The sequence below is a fragment of the Amia ocellicauda genome, chromosome 4 (genome assembly GCF_036373705.1).
Source record: "Amia ocellicauda isolate fAmiCal2 chromosome 4, fAmiCal2.hap1, whole genome shotgun sequence".
NCBI classification, from domain to species: Eukaryota; Metazoa; Chordata; class Actinopteri; order Amiiformes; family Amiidae; genus Amia; species Amia ocellicauda.
In genome coordinates this window covers 31,503,529-31,515,684 of record NC_089853.1, presented here as the reverse complement: position 1 = coordinate 31,515,684, position 12,156 = coordinate 31,503,529, and the positions used below count along the sequence as shown (strand labels likewise).

The 12,156-nt window shown below is 39.3% G+C and overlaps 1 protein-coding gene across 1 annotated transcript in view; it reads right to left on the bottom strand.

The window, feature by feature from the left end:
- Positions 1-12,156, bottom strand: part of LOC136748801 (transient receptor potential cation channel subfamily M member 1) — a 70,617-nt gene that overhangs the window by 11,037 nt on the left and 47,424 nt on the right. Inside the window, exons 9-20 of the mRNA XM_066702849.1 lie at positions 11,973-12,144; positions 10,939-11,113; positions 10,029-10,152; positions 5,057-5,129; positions 4,582-4,682; positions 4,108-4,281; positions 3,689-3,823; positions 3,058-3,108; positions 2,267-2,407; positions 2,009-2,038; positions 1,201-1,496; positions 622-850 (exon numbers count right to left, since the gene is read on the bottom strand). Coding sequence (XP_066558946.1) covers positions 622-850; positions 1,201-1,496; positions 2,009-2,038; positions 2,267-2,407; positions 3,058-3,108; positions 3,689-3,823; positions 4,108-4,281; positions 4,582-4,682; positions 5,057-5,129; positions 10,029-10,152; positions 10,939-11,113; positions 11,973-12,144 — 1,701 coding nt within the window. The remainder of the gene's footprint in view (positions 1-621; positions 851-1,200; positions 1,497-2,008; positions 2,039-2,266; positions 2,408-3,057; positions 3,109-3,688; positions 3,824-4,107; positions 4,282-4,581; positions 4,683-5,056; positions 5,130-10,028; positions 10,153-10,938; positions 11,114-11,972; positions 12,145-12,156) is intronic.

The following is a 12,156-nucleotide window of genomic DNA, read 5'->3' as shown; positions in this document are numbered from 1 at the left end:
TGGAATTTGTAAAATGTATTATGGTTTGAATTGCACTGTAATATTTAAATTGAAATTTGTAATATTTTATGCACTGTATTTTTGCACTTTGTTTTGCACTTATATTTTGTAAGTCACTCTGGCTAAGGGCGTCTGCTAATAAATAAATAAATAGATAATGATAATAATAATAATAATAATAATAATAATAATAATAATAATAATAATAATAATAATAATAATAATAATATAATGCATATGCAGTGGAGAAGTGCCAGTGAGTATCTCCTGCAGGCCTCTCCCTGGGACAATGCTAGCAAGGGTAATGCAGTGGCCCGACCTTCTGCTGAAAGCCCTCACAAGTGCTTGACTGTAGGTCTGAGACATTTGCACAGCTAGCAAAGACAACACAAGGTGTACCGACACATCTGAACACTAATAGGCAAGCATTAATATTGAATCTTTTTCCAGTTTCACCTTTAAGGGCCTTGTCTGTAGCATGTGCTCTCTCACCTCATTTAGGTCAAAATTAAAAACATGCTTTTTCAGTTGCACACTTGTTGTGTACATTGTGACAGTCTTTTGATATGACCTGCGCTTTATTAATACAAATTATGAATATGGGGATGATGGAGGCTGTACCCTAAGGCCCGGGTTTTTGCGCATCCTCAGGCAGCCCATCCACATGTCTGTGAGCAGCATCTGGCTGCAGGTGTGTGCAATGAAGTCACGGTGCTTGGCTGCCACAGCCAGTTTCAGACATGTGGAGTTACTCCAGTTCTTCAGCTCGTAGGTCAGCAGCTTCATGGCCACCTGCTCGTCATGCTTGTAAGACTGATCCAGTAGCTCGTAGGCCAGCTGCCCAAACTCCCTGTGACAGAGAAGACATCAGTGCTGCGATCTGACAGAGAGAACCACTGCGTAATACTGCAGATTCAGAAGCTGCTATAGGATGTACAGAGATAAAATAACAAGGTCACAGAAGAAGACACTTTTAAAAGTGCTTAGTTTCTTGCAAACAAATCGACAAACACAAATACATGGTGCTGTGAAGTAGCTTGTCTTGGTAATCCAGGGTGAAACAGGAAAAAAAGTTTGGGGATTTTGTTTCCAGTGTGCTACACCTAGTGAAAACATTAGTGTGAGTATCATGCTTTTACTAGATTGATAATTTATTCCAAGGTATGGATGTTCCTCTTGCTATCCACAGCTCTGACTTACTTGGAGTTGTTGTCCAGGTCCTGAGAGATGTCGTCCACCATCTCGCTCTCTGAGGACTCGTGGGCCATGGATTTGAACAGCTTGCAGGCCACCAGGGCCTTGGCCATGGCCTCCTCGCCACGCTGCCACAGGAACAGCGCCATCTTCTGGCGCTTCATCAGCACGGCCCAAACCATGAGCTCATGGAAGGGGAACTGGAATCGGCTGACCTCGGGGTCGTCCACATCAATGTCAATCTCCTCCTCTTTCTTCTTCTTCTTCTTCTTTTTGTGTCCCTTGCTTGGCATTTCATCATCCTAGTGGAGCCAACAAGATACAAGAGGACACTAGGGCATAGACTGGTATGGACTTGTGTTTATGTATTATTGTTTTTCAGTATCGAAGGGAGATTCAGCAGATGCAATGTGTCAGGAGTGATGTTTGGTGTGAAGTGTGTTGACTAGGAGTAGGGCTAAGTGCTAGTTGCTATGAAAAGAAGGCTTTTTGTGATTTGTTTTTGTATTGGCCTGTTGCTTGAAGTTCATTCATCACTTCTACTTAGTCCACAAGTAAAATAATAACAATAATAATAATAATAATAATAATAATAATAATAATAATAATAATAATAAATCATTTTAATAGAGTAATAAAAGTACAATTTGGTTATATTTGGAAATAGATTAATACGTCTTTGTTTGTATCCAGCACATATTAAAATATATATTAATTCTGAAGCAAATATTAATACATACATTAGGTTATTATTGCATCCTATTATATAATCTTATGTCAAAACATTATTTAAATAAAATCAAGCAACTCTCACCTCCATTCCTAGAAGTTTAAGAGCTTTTGGCTGCCGTGAAACAAAGAAGAAGAAGAAAAAGGTTAGTAGAAATCGTAACTTCACTGTAGTTAAATATCAAACATGTCGTTCGATTAAACAAGTGATCAATTGGTTCAACTAATGCAGATATTTGTTCAGACTGAACTAGGAACCAAGATGGAATGAAAGCCAGAGGAGAGATTTGATGATGACTGTGTTGAGGTTTAGTCCACACACCAGGGACAATGCGCCGCTTACCCTCTTTGGTCCAAACAGGTTGTTGTAGAGGCTGCGGAAACTTTTCCGGGTGTAGTGACAGCGGTAGGCTCCACCCATAAGGTACTCCAGAACCAGCCCGATGTCTATCAGACTGATGTGGTAGTCCGGGGGGAGGTTTCCCTGCACATCACAGAGACATCTTTCAGCCTTCACAATATTGTTTTCCTCTCACAACCCTGCTTAAAATTGTAATTAACCCCCAAGGGGCTGGCATCTCTGACATGCGGATGATACCCCTTTGCATATGGTGACAGACAGACTTGGCTACGACTGGGCAGAAATAACAAGACTTGGGTGTTATGATGAGGCAGTTTGATCAGTGTTACTTGAAAGCTAGACTGCTTTTTTCACTGATATCATGAAGCCATTGGAAAGGATCCCGCAAGACCTGTTGGCTGCAGATGTAATGTGCTTTAATAATATGTTATAAATAATAATGTTAATTTATTATTAACATAATTTACACTGTAGTGATTTATATTATGATCAATAATAATTTTGGAACAGATCAAACAAGTTAAAACATATTATTATATAGTTATCCCCTTTATAACTCATTTTTATTTGACCAAACTTTGAATATGGTATCTTATTAGACTGTCATATATATATATATATATATTTGTGTCCCATAATTATATCATCCTTAGTCAATCCATATCTGTCTAGACTTTTAATGTCTTGGGTGCACTGTTTTGATAATATACAGATTGAAAGAAATGGAGAAACAATAGAAATTAGAGAAATAACAAATATCTCCTGAATCTTACCTTCTTAACATCCCTGACAAGAAAATTTAACGTATTTGGTGGTCCTAGCCTCTGCAAGAAACGGAAAAAGATTTTTATAAATCTATCTGAAGTTTCTGGGGTTAAACATATAGAATTAAGAGAAATCTACAAACAAATCACATATTCAGCTAGGAGGTAACATTTCATAGCAATGTGAGATTTCATTTGAAATTGATTTACTTTCAAACCTTAAAGGTCATTGTGTGTTTTGGTTACATTAACTGAGATTCAGGTAACTTTAATCAAAATAATTGTCTCTAAACTCCTGGATTGCCAGACATGGTCCTAGTCTGGAACACCTGAAACATGTCTGTGTGAACTGCAACCCTGACCCCTGTGAGGATTAAAATAAGTCTTTGTTGACACATCTAGTTCAATATTGAATGGGCCGTTCTGCCTTGCCACTTAAGTAGAGCTGCTTCAAATGTGAGATTAAGGTTATGATAAATCTCTGCTTATAGACCTGGAAAGGGTGCACATACATAATCTTGTTTGTGGTATGTTTCTCAACCCCCCTTCCCCATAGCTTCTTTCATGCATTTGAATCCCAAATCTGGCTATTATAGACTTTATGCCACATAGAAAAGACGCCAGAAAAGCTTAGACTCACAGTATTGTACAGTTCTTCAAGCCGGGGAATGGTGAGAAAGTGATGCATGTTCACCCCATTCTCGATCAACAGCTTCACAAAGTCCACTCGATCCAACACCAGGGCGTCCATCATGGCCTGCTCAAGAGAGTTGACCTGCAGGAAACCCCAGAAGCATACATAGTTAGATTGCCTCAACTGGAGTTGTGAAGTATAATGCCAACTGTTAATGTGTAGCAATCTAGGGCTCTGTCAGTGTGTACCAATGAAAGTTCCTTACTTTTTCTTTAAACTTAGTGACAGCAAATTTCTGTTGCAGCAAAATGGGAGAGGCCTACTGGTCAAAACTGTAAGGTTTAATATTTGTAAACATGACAGAAAACAGGGAGTTTTCTCACACCCTCAGCTAACACTTCAACAAAACGAGATTGTTGTTTTACCCAGTTAAGCAATTCTATCTTTCTTGGATCCGTCTCTTCCTCTGGTTCCTCTTTTCCTTTTCCTTTCCCTTTCTTTTTGCCCTTGCCCTTGTGCTTGGTGGTGCGTTTGGTAACCGCTGGGCCTTTCTCACGCTCCTTGGATGGAGATTCGTTGGCCGCCAGGTTGGTGAGAGGCTGTGGGAAGAGGGCAGGACAGCATGTAGGTTACCTAGCACGGCAGTCTCAGCAGTGGACTCTCCCACAGTGCACTTTCTGTGCGTGGGCTTTTTATGTGTCATGTTTTTTCAGCCATGCCTACGTTAGTTTATTCATGTAGGACTGAAGTAAGGACTGTATGATATTGATTGATTTTGGTAGTGAAAGCCATGGTTTACTGAAATTCTGGTTTAGCTGTCTAGTTTAGAAAAATGTAATACATTTCAATATGTGATTTGAGAGACCCAGTAAAATAGCAGTACTATTAGCAACACTCACAGGCCAGTGATGTCCATACACAAAAATCTGACTGCGGGCGATGTCCACTCGGTTCCAGGCGAGAGCCAAGCTCAGCTGGTCAGGCGCAGATGCATTGGTACCTGAAAATACACCAAAACTATTTTGTTTCACTTGGCTCATTGAAGACACTGAAGCAAATGCTTCCATTTTCCTTGTTTCTTTGAAGGAGTCTTTAATAGGGGGCACTTTGTTACAAAGGCATATCAATGTATCAGCTTTCTGTGTGTCTTATTTGTAACCCTGCCAAATTCTAAATACTTTTCTTGGTTGGCTGGCTTCTGGATTAAATGGGCAGAAAGTGAATGTCATTCACACAAAATGACAAAAAAGTTAGAAAGAAGAGCGGGCCATTTTGCCAATCAAGATTGTTTTGGAGTCATTAAGAATAATGTTCATTTGTGATACATGATACATGTTAAAGTTAGGTAGAAATGCACAAACTATTGTATGATACCTTTCAGCAATGCAGTCAGTATGGACATCTCGATATCCTGCTGTCCTTCTGAGCCCATTCGAAACACTGTTATCTACAGGAGGAATTAAACATGGACACACAAGAGTTCTGTTTAGCTCAGATAGGGTATGTTTTGGATTTCCACTGATGAATCCTGGACTACTTGACACACAAACAGCAGTGTATGTGTGCGTATGTGATGGGAGGGTTTGGCATAATAAAGATACACTGGTTTGATTTCTTCAGCTTTTCCACTTTTTGGGAGTTATTCTGTGAGGTTCTTTGATCTCCAAGTACACACTTTATGATAGCTGCACATTATGCAACTTGTAATACATTTTTTCATACTCTTCTTACCATATAGTATGCATATAAACATTTCACAACCCAGAAGCATGGAGAGATATTTCCAGTGCTTGCTGGGCTTTGTCTGTCCTGTAGAGGGCGTTATTTTAAAAGGCTATCAGGAAAACTTCCCTGTGCTCAAATTCTTTTTACCACATAGTGATGTAAGCGCATTTTCCTTTGTGGTTCAACAACAGTGCTGCATTTGTTGAAGCCAAGCTGCATAAAATACAATTATACCCGTTGGACTGTCACATGTTACGAGGTAAATAATGCAATTCGTATCGGTTTTATTCATTGCCGTATTGCAGATTTCAATAGGGTCTAAATACCCATTGCTAATACGTTCCCCATGTAACAGCGTTGACTGAGAACGGGGTCATGGAAATATATACATTGCAAACTTGTTCTGTACATATTACAAACGTTACAAATAAAGGAATATCCCACAGCAGTTATCATATATTTTAGGAGGCTTCAACTGCTTGTATGAAACCTATTGACTGTTCTACTGCAGTGTAGCAATCCTATAGCATCATATAGTATTGTATATATCTGTATTGTTTTCAGTACTGTGTGAAAAGTACTGCATATATTTACACAGTGTAACTGATGATGCTTGTGTGATTTATAGTTGTTCTTGTCTATATAATGCATTGCAATTTGCCCATTGGCACGATAGTCACTCATACAAAGGTAAAATGATATTTTTCAGTATGAATATTTCCATATTTATTTATCGTTAAAACATGACCTTAATATATATATATATATATATATATATATATATATATATATATATATATATATATATATACAGTGGGGGAAAAAAGTATTTGATCCCTGCTGATTTTGTATGTTTGCCCACTGACAAAGAAATGATCAGTCTATAATTTTAATGGTAGGTGTATTTTAACAGTGAGAGACAGAATAACAACCAAAAAATCCAGAAAAATGCATTTCAAAAAAGTTATACATTGATTTGCATGTTAATGAGGGAAATAAGTATTTGACCCCTTCGACTTAGTACTTGGTGGCAAAACCCTTGTTGGTAATCACAGAGGTCAGACGTTTCTTGTAGTTGGCCACCAGGTTTGCACACATCTCAGGAGGGATTTTGTCCCACTCCTCTTTGTAGATCCTCTCCAAGTCATTAAGGTTTCGAGGCCAACGTTTGGCAACTCGAACCTTCAGCTCCCTCCACAGATTTTCTATGGGACTAAGGTCTGGAGACTGGCTAGGCCAATCCAGGACCTTAATGTGCTTCTTCTTGAGCCACTCCTTTGTTGCCTTGGCTGTGTGTTTTGGGTCATTGTCATGCTGGAATACCATCCACGACCCATTTTCAATGCCCTGGCTGAGGGAAGGAGGTTCTCACCCAAGATTTGATGGTACTTGGCCCCGTCCATCGTCCCTTTGATGCGGTGCAGTTGTCCTGTCCCCTTAGCAGAAAAACACCCCCAAAGCATAATATTTCCACCTCCATGTTTGACGGTGGGGATGGTGTTCTTGGGGTCATTCCTCCTCCTCCAAACACGGCGAGTTGAGTTGATGCCAAAGAGCTCGATTTTGGTCTCATCTGACCACAACACTTTCACCTAGTTCTCCTCTGAATCATTCAGATGTTGGCAAACTTCAGACGGGCCTGTACATGTGCTTTCTTGAACAGGGGGGCCTTGTGGGTGCTGCAGGATTTCAGTCCTTCACGGCATAGTGTGTTACCAATTGTTTTCTTGGTGACTATGGTCCCAGCTGCCTTGAGATCATTAACAAGATCCTCCCGTGTAGTTCTGGGCTGATTCCTCACCGTTCTCATGATCATTGAAACTCCACGAGGTGAGATCTTGCATGGAGCCCCAGACCGAAGGAGACTGACAGTTATTTTGTGTTTCTTCCATTTGCGAATAATCGCACCAACTGTTGTCACCTTCTCACCAAGCTGCTTGGCGATGGTCTTGTAGCCCATTCCAGCCTTGTGTAGGTCTACAATCTTGTCCCTGACATCCTTGGACAGCTCTTTGGTCTTGGCCATGGTGGAGAGTTTGGAATCTGATTGTTTGATTCCTTCTGTGGACAGGTGTCTTTTATACAGGTAACGAGCTGAGATTAGGAGAGTCCCTTTAAGAGAGTGCTCCCTAATCTCAGCTCGTTACCTGTATAAAAGACACCTGGGAGCCAGAAATCTTGCTGATTGATAGGGGATCAAATACTTATTTCCCTCATTAACATGCAAATCAATGTATAACTTTTTTGAAATGCGTTTTTCTGGATTTTTTTGCTGTTATTTTGTCTCTCACTGTTAAAATACACCTACCATTAAAATTATAGACTGATCATTTCTTTGTCAGTGGGCAAATATACAAAATCAGCAGGGGATCAAATACTTTTTTCCCTCACTGTATATATATATATATATATATATATATATATATATATATATATATATGTGTGTGTGTGTGTGTGTGTGTGTGTGTGTGTGTGTGTGTGTGTGTATACTATTACATTAACTAATTAAACATCCAAACAATCCAGACCAGACCACAATCCTTATTAACATTTTACATTTTTAAATTACTCCTTCTAGTATTATTTATAGTATTACTACTACTACAACTACTACTACTACTATCACCACTAATAATAATAATAATAATAATAATAATAATAATAATAATAATAATATTGAGCAGATAGGCTATTTATAATAAACGGTTATAAAAGATTTATTAATGATAATAATAATGAAGAAGTAATGACACTGGCATTACTGACTGCTGTGCTACCCAACAGTGGATTATTATTATGTAATAAAAGGAAAGTAGAACCAATTTGTGGTTTCTATTTTCCTGACATTTAATGTTAAGTTAACCTATATTAAATTAATAGTGTTGCATACACTCAGACTAATGATATCAATGTAATCAGGAAATGGTAGAAGAATTAATGTGATGAGCAGAGTTGAAAGAGGGATTATAGAGGAACATATCCTTTCTCCCATCTCAGTGAATGTAGGCCACATACATTACGTTCCTATATTATTTGCTAGGTCTGAATGAACCAGAGACTCCCAACAGCTGACACAGTTTTGCTGTGTGCTCCTGGAAATGTGCACTCCAGATTTATACAGTTTGAGATTATGAAGAGGGTATTACAAATTACTAATCACATCACTTACCGTTTAATAAATCTGCCACTGAAGCAAAAATGTGGGGAACAAGATTTTCTGATTTTGCAGCACTGCTTTGAAAAATGCTTCTTACAGATTATACAAAGAAATCTGTTGCCTGGGAAAACTGTTATAAAGCAATATATGTGTGCTCCAGTATTTTTTTAACGGCTTGAAATGCACAATGAAGGAATGGATTAATTTTTGTAATATCAATCAAGCGAGGTTATCCTCAAAAGTAAAATATATTAATTTGAATTATAAACCAGCATTCATACCCAATAGATTCACTGCAATACTTTTTGGACAAAGGAAGTAGAATTACATCTGCCCATTATATATTTTTTATTGACTTCATTATTTGATTGTCTTTGTGTTTAAGATGATATTTTCCCCTAAAAAAGGGTTATTTGTATTTGAAGTGCATTTCATATGAAGACAATTCTCTTTATTATAATTGCAGTCATTATAATCTGCTGAGGGCTGTAGGGGAAATAGGTCAAGCCTGAGTATTTCAAAGACAACTTAATATATTTTAAAGGAACAATTTGTCCAGCTCTCAACTGTTTTCTATATATGCATGTTTTAATAGTCCAAACAATAGTGTCTTTTTCAATGACTAAGTAGTTGTAAATATCTGTGAAACTGTATGTGACATTATAACTGTGCAGAATAGCACAGTGTTGTGCTTGTACATCTCTTTGGCTGACAAATAATTTCTGTTTAATTTGTTTACTATTTGGAATAATTATTTGTTGTCATATAATTGTCATCTAATTTACAGGATAATACTCTGACACATATGTGATACTATAACTCATTGTTTATGTTGCAAGTAATCACAAGAAAATTAAGAGATATTCCATTATCAATGCTGATCTCCACATATAACCATTATCATACCCCAACACCAAGAAATTGGCTTGCAGTGGTAAACATTAAATGTAATGTAAGTCATATTAGGCAAGACATCTAAGCAGTTCATTCACAGTAAGTGGCAGGAGTGGATGTCACGGGCACAAACATGGTCTACACAAGGATAGGTGTTCGTGGAGAATCGAGGGGATACACATGAAGACAAGCGTTTACAACAAAAATGGACATGGAACACAAGACACAGGAATGAAGATGCAACCAAGACAAGGAGGTTCACCAAAACATATTTATTTGTGAGTTACATGGCTCTTATTTATGATCACAGGAAAACCTGGTTTAATCTCAGTCCCAGCATGCATTTCAAATTCCAAATGCATAAAATATTATTCTATATGTAGCATTTCAGTTAGAATTCAAATGCATGCAGATTGTAAAGTGTTTCTATATTTGTAAAGCAATGACAGGCACTCTTCCTGCTGCCTAAGGCTGTCTTGGCCTTCTCTGGGTTCAGACCCCCCCACCCTCTCTCTGCTGTATCCTGAAACTGCTCATGTTTGGCAGCTACTCCTTGTTCCCCTTACTTACGAGCTCCTTCTTCTTCATGCACTCCATAAGCATCATGAACAGCTGCTGCGCCTGATATCTGCTGTTGTTGAATGTTTTCTGAATGGTGACCAGGAGCTGATCCCTCAGACTGTCGCTAATCACCCTGAAAAAATAAAACCAACCTACATCAAACAATATGCCACTGTACTGACAAATTGACTGCTTCGGACATATTGGGTTCCTTTGCTCAATACACAATGGACACTGGTATGGTGAGCCATGGGAGTGGTCTGAATTGAATTACCCAGGTTTTGACTAGATGTTTTAGGCACTTTGCAGAACTATGCCTGGACTGTGTCTTTTTGGGTAAGAAAGATACATGGAGTTTACAGGGAGGGAAATAAACCTCCTATATATAAATTTCCAGTTAGACAAGCTGCAAGCTATGTGACCATTTTTACTCATGCAGCAGGCAAGCAAATATGAATAATACTGTTTAAACTTCACCTGATTGTCTATGCAGATGGACGTACACTATAGTAACAACCCTGAAAATATTGAGCGACTGTAGACGATAACTATGATCTAAAGTCTTTCTCTAGCCTTTGTGGTGCTCGTTCCTGGTTTCTGCGCACAAGGTGTTACATATTCCACTGGATATGATACCAGTGTATCACAGGTTATGCCCGCAGCTACTTTATAGCTAGGTCCACAGTTAGGTGAACTAGGGATAATCAGGACTTAAGGAGTTACCCAGACTGCCATAGCAGTTAACCCAGGTGTGTTACCCAAACTTCAGCTACCATGTCACAATATATTGAAGAGGCACAGCTTGTAAATCTAAACAGGCTCTAGCTGATGTCCACTGAAAGCTGAGGGTAGGGTATTAACTCCATCTACACTGTGACAGAATGGCATATGCGTTGCATCAGAACCCTGGAATCCCCACCCCGCTTCCTCTGAGTATTTGTGTGCGAATGAGATGATGTCCGCAGCTCTTCCACTTCCATCACAGACCACCACTGGCACTGGGGGGTCCTCCCGCAGGCTCTCCAGCACGATGGAGATCACATTGGGGCCCCCTTCAACAATCAAACACACAACTGGCACCCCCTGGCCCAGACCTGTGGCAAATAGACACATCCAGTCACACAAGGGAGACACAGTTTCAGAATCAGCATTTTTGCATTCGTAAGCACTGGTGACATGCGGATAATATGTAACATTAAATGACCCTTCTGAATTTCTCTTCTTAGTGTACATGCTGTCTAGCTCCTAATGCAGTCAGGGGTGACAGCTGAGCATCCCTTTGCTGTCCCTGCCTTATCATTAGCTCCAGGCATAGGATGACAAAGGGAAACCCACAGGTCACATGATCAGGACATGCCTTTGAAGTCCACTGTCATCACAGCCCCAGGAAACTCGTTTTTACCACAAGGAATGGTGGAATACACAGACACATGACTGGCTACTCCCTCCAGGCCTGCACTCAATTAGTCTTTTTCTTGTCTAGTATTCAGTTCTACCAGACAAACCTGATCAAGACATCCTTTGTGCTATAAGCATGCCTCTCTGTTTCAATTATTCAAGGCTTTGTTGCTGTGCAGATCCCAGCAGGCATATTGCAGGCAGAAAGCATTCTATACTAGGATAGAAAATGATTTTGCTGAGACCCAGTTTCCTCAATGTCTGGAGGTTTAGATAAGGAAGCTAAGACATCCTCTAGCTGGTTTGTGGTAAAGAGAAAGGAGAAACCTGGTCCTTTAGAGATTGTGGAATGTTAAGGAAGGCATTATATTAATTATCTGTTAATTGAATAGCAGAAAAGCTCATTCATGAGCCAATAGCTCATATGGACAATTCACTATAGGACAGCAGTTACTTGTACACAACATATATATAGCTGACAAGATCATCCTTCAAATGTCACGCCAATCCATCAGTGCGTGCTTTTTCCTGTTGTCTACTGCGTTAGTGTCTTACGGGTGTTGATCTTCTGCAGAGAGATGTGCTTTTCTAGTTGTCGTCGCAGCTTGACCTCTGCCCCATATTTCCCATAAGTGCCATCGTCAGCCAGGATGAAGTGGGAGTGACTGTTGTTGAGCAGAGACAGCTTGCTGAGAGGGTTGGACATCGTCTGATAGGGTCTTGTTACCTAGGAGGAACC